The sequence below is a fragment of the Sinocyclocheilus grahami genome, unplaced genomic scaffold, assembly GCF_001515645.1.
Source record: "Sinocyclocheilus grahami isolate Dianchi unplaced genomic scaffold, SAMN03320097.WGS_v1.1 scaffold417.1, whole genome shotgun sequence".
Lineage (NCBI taxonomy): Eukaryota > Metazoa > Chordata > Actinopteri > Cypriniformes > Cyprinidae > Sinocyclocheilus > Sinocyclocheilus grahami.
Genome location: NW_015505596.1, coordinates 125,502 through 141,258, shown reverse-complemented (window position 1 = coordinate 141,258; position 15,757 = coordinate 125,502). Strand labels below are relative to the sequence as shown.

At 36.3% G+C, this 15,757-nt stretch overlaps 1 protein-coding gene across 1 annotated transcript in view; it reads left to right on the top strand.

Annotated features, from left to right (window-relative positions):
* LOC107551185 (R-spondin-2-like) overlaps positions 1-15,757 on the top strand; it is a 61,997-nt gene that overhangs the window by 7,369 nt on the left and 38,871 nt on the right. Inside the window, exon 2 of the mRNA XM_016232713.1 lies at positions 15,528-15,716. Coding sequence (XP_016088199.1) covers positions 15,528-15,716 — 189 coding nt within the window. The remainder of the gene's footprint in view (positions 1-15,527; positions 15,717-15,757) is intronic.

The following is a 15,757-nucleotide window of genomic DNA, read 5'->3' as shown; positions in this document are numbered from 1 at the left end:
ATCTCTACCACTCCAACAGCGCCTCCTGCTGGCTGAGAATGAATTTGCATATATATATGCCACCTGGGAGACACTGGACTATGGTATAAATAAATTCAACTGTATAACCGTTTCACTGCAATTCATGTTATAATGTTAGAATTAAAGAACAATAAACATAATATATGTGCACTTATCTGTACATAGTAAATGCAGTTATTTTTAAGCAGTTGTTGACTTCCTATCTAAAATGTGATTTAGCCAAAAAACAATAACGTTACCACTCTAATATGTCTTGCAATATCCGTGCATGCAAAGGTTCTGCGCGATCCTCTTGTTCAATATTCTCTGGGTCTGAATCCGGCTCAAATTGATTTGGCAATATTGACGCCATCCTTAACTAAACCGGAGCAGATGGAACTTGTTGCTTTGGCAAGGGGCGGGGCAGTGCTGAAACACCGTCTAAGCTGTTCGCCAATCACAACGCACTGGGACAGCTAACCAATCACAACACATTTCGTTTTTCGGAAGGCGGGCTGTTGTAGCCATTTAAGAAAGTATTTTTATTTTATATTATTTATGTTTAAATATTATTTGTTTGTGTTTTGTTTAGTTAAATTTGCTAATTAAGAAAATTGTAAACGTCATAAGGGCGTGGTGAGTTGGACGGCAGAACGCCGGAAGAAAGGAAGTGGGTCAGACATAATTTTTTGACCACTTCGTACGTTTTTGTTTGTAGAATCCCTTTTTTCGAACGAGTTTCGTTTGGTATAATTTGTATCTTAATTTTAATATGTTTTTTGTTGGTCAATTATTTACCTGAATAAATGAGAAGAAAGAGTAAGCGTTTCATGGAATGAAGTGCGATCAAAACAAAGCCCGCTACCATGCTTCCGCGGTCAAAACAAAGGCCGAAACAACACGGGCCTTCATCAAACCCAGAACTAATCTAGCTGTTTATGCCAGGCTGGGGAGAAAGGTATTGTAATAATGTAAATTATGTAAAAAATTATACGTTTTTCGAACCATCAAGCATGAGAGCATGTTCTAGTACACCCCCAAAACAAATTTAAGACATTGTAAAAGAGCATAATAGGACCCCTTTAACATTAAACAAATGGTTTAAAGTAGTAACTTGAGTCATACAATGACACAACTAAACAATATAAATTCATAGGGGCTGCTCACACTGAATGCATTTTTTTCCATTTCCTCTGAAATATTTGTTGGTCAGTTTACCTGTAAATGCAACAAACATATTTGGCCTTTCCATTGTCTCAATTTGTCAACATTTGTGAGCATGAGTGTTGCGCTTTTAAGATGGCATGTCCAGTTAAAAGTAGTTACGTTTTGGAAAAGTACATCTTGAGCCCCTTGCATTTTGTTCCACCCTGTCTATTTCGTTTTGAATGCAAGAATGAGCAATTTACATTTGCACATCTGTATCATGCATGTTATTCAAAAGCATTGCTTTTTACATCAGGTACTGGTTTTACTTGGTATGATCTGGACATTTGATGAAGTGAGACAAACATTGTGCATGTCACGGACATAGTTTTGCTTGTTCTGTGACAGATATTCGCTCTTTCCCAAAAACTAGTGAGCGTGCATTTCCAACATGTCTTTTCTGAAAAAAACTTGCATCTTCATTATGCTTTCTTCTAAGATGCCTAATTTATAAGATGACATTGCTTGTGTCCTTCATGTAGAAGCCAACCCTAGAATGTATTGCAACCAGGGCTGGGCAATATGGCAAAAAAAATCAAATAATAAATAAAATCTCGATTTTTTTTCAGAACATTTGACTGATTCTCTGTTTTTACGATTTTTAACTAGTCAACTTGAAAATCTAACTACAAATATTTACTACAACAAGTAACTTTTTCTTTATTAACCCTCTAGTTGTCTAGTTGCACCACACATGAAGTTGTCATGATGATGTAAATGTTAAACAAATCACTTATTAAATATATTTGCAGAAAAGATGCATGAACTACTACTACATCTTGTACAAACTTGGCTTATACATATTATATGTTTAGAAATAATACAAGGAAAATGCTTTAAAAAAAAATCTCAAAAGTCAAGGTAATTCAAATTCAAAATGATTGAAGGTATAACACCATATACCTTCTATATGAAGGTATATATTTGAGGGTATTTATTTGACCCTCTAACTCTAGCACTTTCTATTCTATTTTAATTCTACTTTATCTATATTTATCTTCTTTGTGTGTGTGTGTGTGTGTGTGTATATGTGTGTATATATATGTATATATGTGTACGTGTATGTGTGTGTATATATATACTGTGTATATATATATATATATATATATATATGTGTGTATATATATATATATATATATATATATATATATATATATATATATACACCTTGCTACGTGTACTGTGTTAGGCTAACTGAGACTTGTCATTTGTCATTTATATATTGTTGCTCTTTTGTTAGTTTTGACTGCTTTTATTGACCTCATTTGTAAGTCGCTTTGGATAAAAGCGTCTGCTAAATGATTAAATAAATAAAATAAATAAACACCAGCAGACTATTATTAACTATAAATAAAATAAATAAAAAAAAGCTTTCAGCCTGTCATCATGATGCAAACATGAAATATCATACATACAGTAGTAATTTTTACTGGTTTTTATTTAGATTATGCTGCTTATCCATTGTTTTTATATCTAAACATGGACGCGTTTGACTGTTGTGCTCGCATCTCTTACAGCATCTCATGCATGAAATGGCATTCTAAAAATGTGGCTAGTTAAAAGAAGTTAAACTCCAATCTTCTTGCATTTTTTTCCTATTTCACTGCCTGCATCGCATCTTTGTCAACACAAAAGTGCATTTTGTGTGAATGGCACCTTATGGTCCTTCACAGAGCGCGTCACATGTGAGCGGTTAATCACGTGCGCCGACATGCCGTTGGATCATTGTTTTCTCTTTACTGTTATCATTGGCATAATGTCAAAGTGTCTAATTCTAACGTCTGGTAATATTTCTATTCAAAATCGTGATTCCTCGATTTATAAAAAATAAAATCGTGGCAAAATATTAAATTCGAATTAATCGATAAAATCGTAAAAATCGCCCAGCCCTAATTGCAACAAGAAAATGTATAAATATACTTAGCCTAATCCCTTGTTTTGTGTTGAATTGTTTTATTATTATTACAAATCCCTGCCTTTTTTAGAGCATTCCAAATCACTTATCATTTGGAGGTTATGTTTCAGTTAGAATGCTGTTCTAGAAGGTAGTTGCCTATGTAGATAGTAGCCCCCCCCCCAGTCCTGATCCAGCTATATGAGAAAGGACGGGAGAGCACAGACAGGGTAATGGGGTGTCAGTTGAGTGTGCTGGACGTTTTGAAGAATTTAATTGGTGATTCAAAGTGCTTTGGAAGGGTTGGAGAAATCGAACTGCCTTGAGTAGGCTCTCTGTGATCCCAGACCTTGCCAGGTTCTATTCCGTATCGCATTTATGTTCATCCTTTGCAAGAATGTCGGTCTGTGTGTGCAGGCCTCCTAGTCCGAATCGATCGGCGAGGCCTTGTTGTAACATGAGCTCTCGAGGCTTCCTCAGACAGAAACACACATACATATGCAGGCGTGTGAGGTTTGTCTCCGGCTCTGATGGATATTTACATCCACGCCTACACAAATCGCTGGAACAACAACAAGGGGGAGCAATGGGCTGTCGTTTCCCCCTCCCTGTCCCTCTAACACCCGACAGATGAACAGGCCTCCTCTGTTCCCCTGCGCTTGATAGGACCTCTAATTATGGATCCACACCACATCAAACCAGCCATCCACACGCCTTGCTTTCAGTATGGTGCGGAAGTGAGCCGGTCAGGGGCAATAAAGCTTCACCACTCGCTTGTAATTTGTCCATGGATTGAGCTTGGGTCTCATCCCCTTTGCCCTGTCATTGTACCCGTCTTCATTGTGGGTCTGGGTCGAGGACATCTGGACTTTCTAAGAACTTGAAAGGGAGATAGAGACACCCTGCCTGCTGCCTGCCTGCCTGTGGAACCCAGAAGCCCTGGTGTGGTTTTAATCAAGGCCAGGCATGGTAGTCATTACAGTACCCTGGCGCTAAGCTCATTGTCTTTCTTTGTCTCTCTCCCTCCCTCCCTCTCTTTCTGTGAGGATACAACATGCAACTCAGATGTGAAGAGGTCCTCAAGGGTCACTAGCTGTTGATGAGAAAGTGAGTGTCAGTGGTTTGTGAGCAGTAGCCAACATGTATCTGTAATCAACGTATCTGTTCGGAATCATGAGCCATACGCAATGCCAGCTTAATGCAACAGAACTAAACAAAAAGGACTTCAAAACATTCTGTTCTCTATTATATAATAAGCTGTGTGCTTTTTGCCATGGGAAATGGGAAATGAATGGGCGATTCTGTGTCGATCTTATGAATTTGTTATGGCTAGGAGTATAAAATGCTCAATTAACTTCATTACTATCATGCCGTCACTAACATGGTTTATAAGTTCTCTCTCCCAGACTGAGGTATTTGTTACCCCAAGAGAAAAATAACCTTTTACTAATATATATAAGGGACACAGTGATGTATATTAGGAAAATATTTAATAAGCTTACACTACCATTCAAAAGTTTGGGGTCAGTAAGTATTTTTTTTAACAATTAAGTTCTTTTGAATTTTCTGTGTGTCAGAGAATCACAATTTCCATGAAAATATTAAGCAGCACAACTGTGCTGAAATGTTTCTTGAGCAGCAAATCAGCATATTAGAATGATTTCTGAAGGATCATGTGACACTGAAGACGGGCGTAATGATGCTGAAAATTCACCTTTGCCATCATAGAAATAAATTACATTTTAAAATATATTTATATTTAGAGTTACTTTAAACTGTAAAATATTTCACAATATATTAATATTTTTACTCTATTATTGATCAAATAAATGCAGCCTTGGGTAAGCATACATACTTTATTCAAAAACATAAAAAAACAAAAACAAATGAATGGTTGTGTTTATTTGATAATATGTTTTATTCCTATATATTTAGAATATAGTCATTAGCACTAAATGGAGAGGTCTCATATCACCCTGTTTTTTTCTTTTGGAAATGTTCTTTATTCTTTTTGGATGTTAAATATCTTGATGTTAAATACTAATGGTTAAATCTGTAAGGGGTTTAATATTGATTCGAGTCATAATCATTGTATCATGTTATACATTTATGTGGTCATTGTAAAAACATATTATTTTTAACAATGCAGAATGACCAATCAGAATCAAGTTTTCCAATGAGCTGTGTGATAACTGCAGCACTTATTGTAGTCTGTTTTTGCGTTGTCTTTGCTGACGCTGGTTCGTGTGCATGCATGTTATGAAGTCTGGCATTGTGCCACATAAATAGGAAACAACTGAGGAGAAAAGCCCTGTTTTGTGCTTTGTAATCTGTTGCGCATAATTTGGGGAAATTCACTAGCTCGAGTTATGATTTTAATGTGCATGCGGCCTTGAAACGCATTCCTCAGACTCTTCAGTTTCAGAACACAGAGGACTTCAATTGTGGTGAGTTTATGTATTGTGCGACTTCAGTATCTATTTGTGTCCCTTTATTTTCCATTTGTCTTATTTCCATTGACTGAGTAGTAGATATTTAGAGGGGGTCAGGGCAGTGGTGTGGCAGAATGTTAAAGAAAGGTTTGGGAGGAAGGAAAAGAGAAAATATCCCTGTACATTTCACAAATTCCTCCTTTTTTCACCCTCTCACTTATCCACTTGTATTACATCTTGGCTGACTTCAGCTGTGTATTATTTTATCTGAACCAGAGCCAGACCTCAGAAGCACACAGTCTTCTCTTGTGTAAACAGCTGTCATGGAGAGGGAAGGTACGTTGAAGGTATCTGCAGGCAGGGGTCACATGTAGTTGTCATGTTCATGTGCTAATAATGGCTTTGGTGCTGACTCTCCAGTAATAGATACTACTACTTTGTCACTGTAATTAACATGCATAAAAGTCTGGTGTCTTTTATGTTTTTGCACACATTTTTGTTTTGGTTTATAGTCTTTTGATAAATTTTTTTTTTCAGTAAGTCATATTCATTCATTTTAGTATTTTTTTAGGATATTTGGACTGTTAGGATATTTCTTTATGAACAAAGTACTTTACGTAAATGAATTACACATTCTAACTAGCATGCATAGTTCAAGTTAATTTGTGTATTTGCTTAATTTTTTGTGAAAATGTAGATTACCATTAAAAAGTTTGGGGTCAGTAAGATTTTTTCTGTATTTTTGATAGAAGTCTCTTACAGTATCTGCTTACAAGGGCAGAAGTTATCAAAATGCAGTAAAACAGTAATATTTTGAAATATTATTACAATTTAAAACAACTGTTTTCTATTTTAATATATTTTAAAATATAATGTCTGCCTGTGATGGAAAAGCAGAATTTTCAGCAGCCATTACTCCAGTCTTCAGCATCACATGATTATTCAAAAATCATTTTAATTTGCTGATTATTATCAATGTTGAAAACCATTATGCTGCTTAATATATTCGTGGAAACCATGATCCATTTTTTTCTAGGATTCTTTTTTTTTTTTTTTTGATGAATAGAAAGTACAAATGAATAGAATGTATTTGAAACAGGAAAATGTGCAACATCATAAAAGTTTTTTTTATAAGTGACAGTGACAGACTTTTGATAAATTTAATGTCTCCTTTCTGACTAAAAGTACTATTTTTTTTTTTATAATATACTCTGTATAGGATGTGTTTGTTCATTAAAGCAATTAAATAATACAAGTTGTATATTTTATTTGTATTTTACAAAGATGCATTATCATTTTGTCAGCAAACATTTTTAGCAGGAATTTCTTTGTCGAGATCAACACAAATCTCAAAGGCAAAAGAGGAAAGTTGCATGATGTGGCCAATGTGTTTATGGGAGTACGGGGCCACACAGGGGCCGTATCTGAGATGTATCTGGCTGCCAGGCAGATCTGTTTTGGTAAGAGCAAGAAGAGGTTGAAGTTGAGTGATTATCACAGAGCTCTTTAGTGTATGCTCTGCCCTGGGGAGCAGATGAGACGAGCGGCCATTACATAAAACCCTGCCCTGGTGTTCATTTGTATCTGGAAGTGTTCTGGCATGTCCTGTCTTGCCAGGTTTTCACAGGGATTTGACAAATTTGTAACAATACACACAGATTTTATACATTGTGTCACCCATGTGTGCAGGAAACCGCAACCGTAGAACCTGTTTTTGTTATTTTGAAGCTTACGCTGATGGCATGCGTGGCGTTTTTGAAGTCGATGGCATGGGTGTTGCGTGGTATCCTGTTGAATTTTTGCTTAATTAGCTCAATAGAAGTTTTTAGAGGGTCTTCTGAAGCTATTTATGGAGTAGAAATCTCAGTCTTGGGCATCAGGCTTTGAAGTCCCCTCTCAGTGGTTGGGACCATATGAGGTTCCTCAGCATGTTTCTGCCTACCACCCCCATGGTGCTCTCCACTTTTGACCCTATGGATCACTTCTGATCTGGCCTGGTAGGGAAGGGTTTAGCCAGGAAAGTGGAGAAGAGGTCTCGTTAAAGGGTTAATGAGGTAATGCCTTTCATGTTCCCCAGCATAGCACAGAGTCAGGCGTGAAGGCAAACAATACTGTTTTAGAGGGAGGTCTGCTGGATAGTGTGTCTGTATATGCATGTGTGGGTGAGTTTTATGTGCATTCATAGTTCTAAACTTAGTTTTAGAGGTGTTTGTTAAGGCGAGCATCACAATTACTAATGATCATACTTAAGATTTGAACAACTTCTTAACTGTTAGTATTAAACATAACATGTAATTCATCAGTAAATCTAAGGACATGAATGATTCCTCAAACTGTGTGGCTTAAGAAGAGGTGTGCTATTACTTTTCTAAGTGATTCAACTATAATTTTTGCTGATCGATGATAAAATGAAAGAAAAAAAAACAGAACTGAGTCATATCTACCAGAATATCATTTAGACTGGTGGGTAGCAACCGCAAAGCAACACACCAAAAACCACCAAAACCACCCTTGTGCAATGTTTCTTAACCTTTTGACGCAAGGCCAACAATATTTGAAGGAATTTTAGAGCATGGCATTTTTAGAAAAAACATTTATTTATTATAATGTTTAACATTAATTTACATTAATTGTAATAATAATTTATTATATTATTTAAGTCTAGAAGGAAATTAAGCTTCCTTGTCCAGGTTTGGGGAACTGTGGGAATCCTGGTTCTTCAAATAACAAACAACAGTTGCTGACAGAGTAAATTAAGAAATATCTTGAGTTGTTTTGCCCCCTTGGGAGTTTTCTAAGGCCCCCTAGTGGCCCCTGGTCCCTTGGTTGAGAACCATTGCCTAAGTGTAGATTTTTTCTGTAGTTCTGCTTCCTGTGTCAGCAGTGGCAAAATGCATCATGGGTAATGCCTTTGATCTTAAAGGGATAGTTCACCCAAAAATGACATTTCTGTCATTTACCCTCATGTTCTTTCTAAACCTTGTATGACTTTCCTGTACGCTTTCTTTTATCAAATGCTAAAGGAAATATTTTAAAAAATATGAAAGTCCATCCAATATTGTTTGGGCCCCAATGCTCCTCAAAATATCTTCTTTTGTGTTCTACAGAAGAAAGTAAGTCGTACAGATTTGGACTGACATGAGGATGAGTCAATGATGAAAGAATGTTAATTTTTAGGTGAATCATCACTCTTGCGTAGCTTTGTATTGGATTGTAGGATTGCGGTGGTATTATTATGAAGTGGCATGTGATTGGATCACTGGCAGGTGGAAAAGGAGGGTCTTGTTAGGTCCACTAATGCTCAGTGGTGTGAAAAAATCCCAGGCACACTGTTTCTTTGATCCTTGTCCATGATGCTCTTTCTCCATGCAGGGAACTCACTGTTAGCTTCTTAGCATGTGTGACTGAATTGTGGGATTCAGAACCCATTGTGCCACAGGTGTGAAAATTAGGTGTGAGGTTTATGTGTGATAAATTACCAACAGGTGTGCTAATTTTAGCTGTTCCACTTCCCACCCTCTCCACCACCACCCTCCTGTCTTTGCTTCTCTACCACTTTCTTTACGCTACTGTTGTTTTAAAGTATTTTTAAAGCATAAATTACACAGTTTACAAATTAAATGATTTTAAGAAATATGAATATAATCATTCATTAAATAATGCCAGTGGAAAGAATAAAAAAAATTAATTCAGTTCATATTCAAGATATGTTTTCTTTAAAGAAGTCCTAATACACAATTTTAACCAAGTGTATTTACCTTTTTATACGGAAAATAATACCAAAATACTGATGGAGAAAAATATTTTATATCTTTCTCACCTCTTCTACAGACCTGAGAACATAACAGAACATCTCACTCTGAGAGGAATTAATGGAGTGGAAATAGCTGCTGACTTACAAATTCCATTCCAACAAAAGAGTGAGCTGTGCAGAAATATAAAACATATCTTCTCACACATAGCCCATCATGACAGATTGCCTTTTGCACCTTATGGCACCTACACGTCTTTGGCCCACACATAAAGCACTCTATGAGATGCATAACAGGCAAAGTGCTATTTTACCTCTCAAGTGTTTTATAACCTACTTTTCAAAATGTTATCTTATTTTTTTTATTTAATTTTATTATTATTTTTTAATTCAGTTTTTTTAACTCTTTCTCATGTATCATCCCCTGCAAGGATAGAACCAGCAACCATTTGTTTACGAACCCCAAATTTGAAAGACTTTTAATCAAGTAAATAAATGTACAAATGTTTCATCTATGAGGGAAACATTATTCAGTTCTAGAAACAGAGTTTAAATTATTGTCGACCGTAACTGTATTTCCTATGTATTACTACTTGAATGAGTGAGAAGTCAACATTAATCAGTCCGTGTGTGTGCTCTACAATCTCTCTGTGGACTAAAAAGCCATGCCAGGGTATTAGCATATACGTCAGCAGGTTTGCCCTCAGGTCGTCTGAATCCCTTTTTGTCTTGTGCCAACTGAAAACAAACACAAGTACCAGGTGCCCGAGCTTACAAGGAATGTTTGGATATCAAGTCCACCGATTCAATCACGGTGATCCAATCAACAAATCTATCTGTGCTTGCCATGTCTCCTGGGCCTGTATCACAGGAACACTCTCACTAAGCTAATAAGCCAGTGCAGTGAAACAAATGTGTTTGCTCAGACACATGGTGCAGAATCATTATAAGTAATGGGATTGCCCTAAATTGTAAACATATGCATACAGTACAATCTGTTAAAGTAAACTGGAGTTGGGTGGGGGGACATGGATGTCTAAATCCTGACTATTTCCAGCTGCAAAGTAGTCGGAGGTGAAGTCCAGCATATGTTCTGCTAAAGTGGAGGAGAAATGTGCCTGTAGAGCAAAACGCACACCCTTGCCATATACCACCATTCTGGCTCTGGTGTATTAATCTTCAGCAAAGTGTGATTTCCATACCCATGACCATGACAAATAAAGTCAGATGCAACAAATGCCGGCGGATTGATGCAGTTTTCCATGTACTGTCTTCAACCATGTGGAACAATTTTGGGACTGGCACACTTTTAGTGGATGATCTGAAAGTTTTATTGCATACTCCCAGTTGCTTTTCCATTATAGGAGACAAGCGTTTCTGATTCTAAATGGATGGTTCACCCAAAAATACTTACCCTCATGTTGTTCCAAAGCCGTAAGACATTCTTCCTTCCACAAGTGGAGAATTCTATTGATTAGTGAATAGTGACTGAGGCTGTCATGCAGCCTAACATCTCTTTTTGTGTTCCACTGAAGAAAGAAAGTTATAAAGGTTTGGACTGTAAATAATGACAGAATTTCAAAATGAGCCAGGCGATGAAGACTGTTACTGATTTTTCTCTTCAATCTCAGTAACGGGAAGCTTATTACTCATTAACAACTTTGAACTTTGAATATTTAGAACTTTGGGTAACACTTTAGATTAGGGGACACGATTCCCTAACTAGTTGCTTATTAGCATGCATATTACTAGTATGGCTGTTTATTTGTACTTATAAAGCACATATTAATGCCTTATTCAGCATGACCATATTCTAGATGTAATTATGTGGTTTGATAGATCAGTGTGGTGGATTTTGTATGGTGATTTAAAGTAGTGTTGTTATTGTTAACTAAAACTATAAAAAATATTTTTTGTTAATTGCAATAAAACTGAAATAAATAAAATCTAAATATATATAAAAAAATCTATAAGAAAACTTCAACAGACATTTTTTTTTTTAAATGTAGTCTTGGCAACTACCTGAAACAAAATAAGTTTATGTTGAAGTACTAAAATGACAAACTGAAATAAAAATAAATTAAAACTGAATATAATAAAAAAAACGAATAAAAATGGCAAAAGCACATACAATTATAACTAGTAAAATTAAAATAAAAACAGAAATATAGAAATAAAGAAATAAAGCTAATTTAAAATATTAATAAATAATATAATGATATATAAATAATACTAAAATAACACTGGTTGAAGTATAGAACATAAAAAAAAATACATGTTAAAAAATAAAAACATTTTCTTTTCCCAGTTTGCTATCCCATGTGTTAAAATTGTGTTTTACAATTTCAGTTGGTGCCTTAAATTTTAAATCACAGTTCTAACTTAACGCTAATACTTCAAAATCTTTACAGTACATTGTGACAATGTCATGTAAAGCATCTGTAAAACTGTTTTATGTGCAACATTAAGAAGAATCGGACTGCAAATGATGCCGCTTTCGCTTTACTTAATAGTAGTAGCATTATGGCTTATGTAGAGAGATACAGAGAATAATCTGTCTTTCAAACAATTCTCACTAATTCGGCGAACAGTAAATTAGCCTCAGTGTTGTAGAAACTATGCTTCAGGGGTGGATTTGCGACGTTAAAACAAGAAATGCTTTCCTCTGCTCTTTTCTTTTTTTTTTTTTTTTGAAATAATTCTTCTTTAGTTCCATAATACAAGCTTGCCAGAATAAGTTACACTTCAGCAGGATAACATGACAGACTTATGGTAAAGTTTAAAGCTCATGCTGGTGTGATTCTTGGAACAAAAAACACTCTTAGCAGCCAAATTAGGCTTATCCACTGTAATTTACATAGAACTCTAAATTCTGCCACACTTAGAAAATTAGCATTCTAGAGTGACTTAAAAACATAGACGGAGATGTTGTTTGCATGTATGAAAGCCATTCGGATCATTCGGTTTTTCTTGGACTGTTTTTTTATTTTATTTATTTAAACAACGAGGGCAAATTGCTGCACAAGTAAGACGAATAAATGCCTATACATAAACTATAAATTGAGTTGAATGCAGAATATGAATAGGGTCCCACTGAGGCACTTTTTCTTGTTAGTTTCCCCTCTTGGATCCCAGTGTCCCTTTAAGACCCAATTCGACAGTGATATTGGAAAGACATCATATTTTCTGGTTTAGGGCTTGAATTTGATCCCCTCATGAATTGATGAAAATATGATGTGGAATGGAAGACTCCAGTCATAACTTCAGGTATAAATCAGCTGGCGGTGAAAAGATTTCCGTAGAAGCACTGGGCCCTCAAGGGTGGCTCTTGGACATCCTTGCCCTAGACACACCAGTTCCCAGCCTCCTTTTTGACATGCCTGTGGTCAGTGCTGGGAAAGCCGTCCTCAGACATGTTGCTGATCCAAAAATCTTGAATGAGACAAAAAACGTCTTACGTCTCTTTATATTTATAATTGCTAGGCCAGTGATAACACAATCCCATCAAGGTCTGAATGTCATCCCATACAATTGATAACAACCAAACGCGAGGCGATGAGGTAAATGGCATGACCATGCTAGGCGATCAATGCACCAATATGCGATCATTCAAGGTCGATTGTGTTGTTCAAGCTCATGTTGACAGCAGCAGTTAAATAAATCATTTATCAGCCGCAAGGCTTTGCTGAAACAGCACTGCCTCTGAAAGTGGGATGAAAGGAATAACACCCCTATGATTAAGGAACAGGGGAAACAGTTTGTGATATTGCCATACCACCTTCAATTAGGGAAATTCAATAAGGCAAACGTTCTGATAGTTCTCAGCTTTTTGAAGTTCCAACCTCATGCCAGTCCTGGTTTCCGCCCGTTCTCTGCACTACGATCGCAATCAGGTCTGAAGTGTGTGGGCTGAGTCGAGGAGATTGTTACCAATTTACGGTGAATGTCAGGTTTCTATAAACATGATCAAACTGTGTAAAATATGCCTTTATGTGTGGTTTGGGAAAAAATGTGTCCAGATCCTTTCCTCATTACAAAAACAGTGATGTCACGTGGCATGAAACAAGCTACACAATAAAGTTGCCTATATTTTATTACCATAAAAACACCATGATACATACATAAAATATTGTAAATATTTCCTCTTGACGTAGACATCCTAATCAGCTCTTGGGCTTTTTGTTGTAGACTAGTTGATTGGCAACGCTGCATTTTTACAATGTAAATTTGACTATGTGTATAGCTTATAGTATTGATTGTGTGGCATATAGATAACAATAAACATTGTCTGATGATTACGAATGCATTTTTATAATTTGACATCACTGATATTTTAAAGAACTACCTCCACAACAACAGATAAAAAAGTAATTGTTGTATATTGTATATGTTATTATAAGTTACTATATGTCTGTTATCACATATTTGGGGCTCTGATCCAAAGCAGTCAATAATTTTTGAGTAATATTTTCAGTCCTTTCTCAAATTTGAAAATTGGAAATGGTACATTAGCATTTAAGAGGCTGTGTCTTACTTCACCCGCTAGTATATCATTAATACAGTTTTGAGCACTAGGAAGGACCTTGTTCAACTGAACATTGGCATAAACATGACAACATTTGCATTTAATATAGTGAGCTGCCAGTGCTTACTGATTCTAAGGTGCATTCTGGGAATTTCTAGGGAGCAAACTTTTTAGAGCATTGACGAGAGCTGGCTCATAAGGAGCAGATTGAGACACAGCCTAATGATGAAGGTTTGAGAATAGTAAGAATTATTTTAAATAGCAAACCTTCACTCCTCCTGTATGGTTTGTCCATCTCTCTCAATGCTTTCTCATGTATAATTTTATGGAAAATGTTTATGAATGTTGCCTATTATTTAACACGAAAGAACAAAGTTTGTATAAGCCATGCAGAAACTATTTCGATGTTGTTTTAAATCTCAATTATTTATTCAGACTGAAGGAAAGATGAGGAGAAAAAAGGGAATGGGGAAAAAGGTCAGCGAAGTGCATGATATTTTATAAAGCATTGTGGTGGGTCATCCAGTTCGGACTGTTACTCTATCTCGGTTTGTGATATTTAAAACTTGGCTTCAATCAATAACAATGTCTCTGGTTTGCAGCTATTGTGTGCACCCAAGGACATGTTCCTGTAAAGGGGACGCTAAGGAACTTACATTAAGAGACCTTTATTGTGAAACGGTATGGTTGTTACTGGCTCCTTTGTCTTCTACCAGCAACATGATCCTGCTCGGTGTCAATGCGGTTTTGGGCTTTCAGCGGCTGTCTGAAGTTGAACTCTACATACAGGAGTTGAGCTTTGAATCAAATCACTGTTCTGCTCACATTAAAAATGGTTTCCTCAGCAAAAACATCAGGCCTCGCTAGTGTCACAGTAATGACAGTTTCTTTTGTCAGTGAAAGTTTTATGTGTCAATGAAAATGTCTGTGACAGTTCTATAGCGCCACACATTTAACCGTTCAACAGAGCACTTTGCAGTTAGCTTGCTCTGTGGTGTAGGGGTTTACAACTTAACATTGCTGGTTCGGTTGCAAGACACAAGTCGTGAGCTATCACCATGTTCCCTTGAGCGAGGCACTTAACCTCAGTAAGTGTAAGTGTACAGTAAGTTATGTTGAGTAAAAATGTGTGCTTTTCCTTCACTACTTAAGTACATTCTGCATATCCCTACTAGGTGAAGGTTGCCGATAGTCCTGTATTTCAACAAACTTGCATTTAACATTAAATCCATACGGGATGTAATTTTCATGTATTTTAGCATCTCCCACCAAAACACTAAGGAAAGCTTCAGTATTTAGGCTATTGCATTTAAATTGGTTTACTATTCAGTACACATTTGCATACAAGTGTCAGTGTTAAACTATTGCTTATTAGAATGTTAAATAGATTACATACAACGGCAAATATAGACAGTCGGACAATTTCTTGTGTATTTTAATGTTATAATTTGGCTAGGTTGAAGCTAAGTTATTAAAATGCATATGTTTTACAACAGAAGTGAAATTTGCATCTGAAATGTATTTTAGCACTTAATTTCTTTTATATACACATAAATAACCGACCGCTATTTGTGAACAATTGTCACACTTTTTGTACTGAAATCGCAAGTGGCATGTGGTCATGAAATGGAGAGTGTTGGCAAGAGGAGATGTTACTTTAGCATTTTTTGGTGTTATTGGCTGGTAAACATATCTGTTTTGTGTCTTGCTTTATCGCAGCTAGCTCTGGAGCTTATCCCATCTGTAAAGGCTGCTCGGTGTGTTCCAAGGACAATGGGTGTATGAACTGCCAACCCAAGCTCTTCCTGTTCCTGAGGAGGGAGAGGATGAGGCAGTATGGCGAGTGTCTCCATGCCTGTCCATCAGGCTACTATGGCATGCGCGGGACAGAGATCAACATGTGCTCCAGTAAGATCCTACTGTACACTTACTACACTTCCCCACTTACA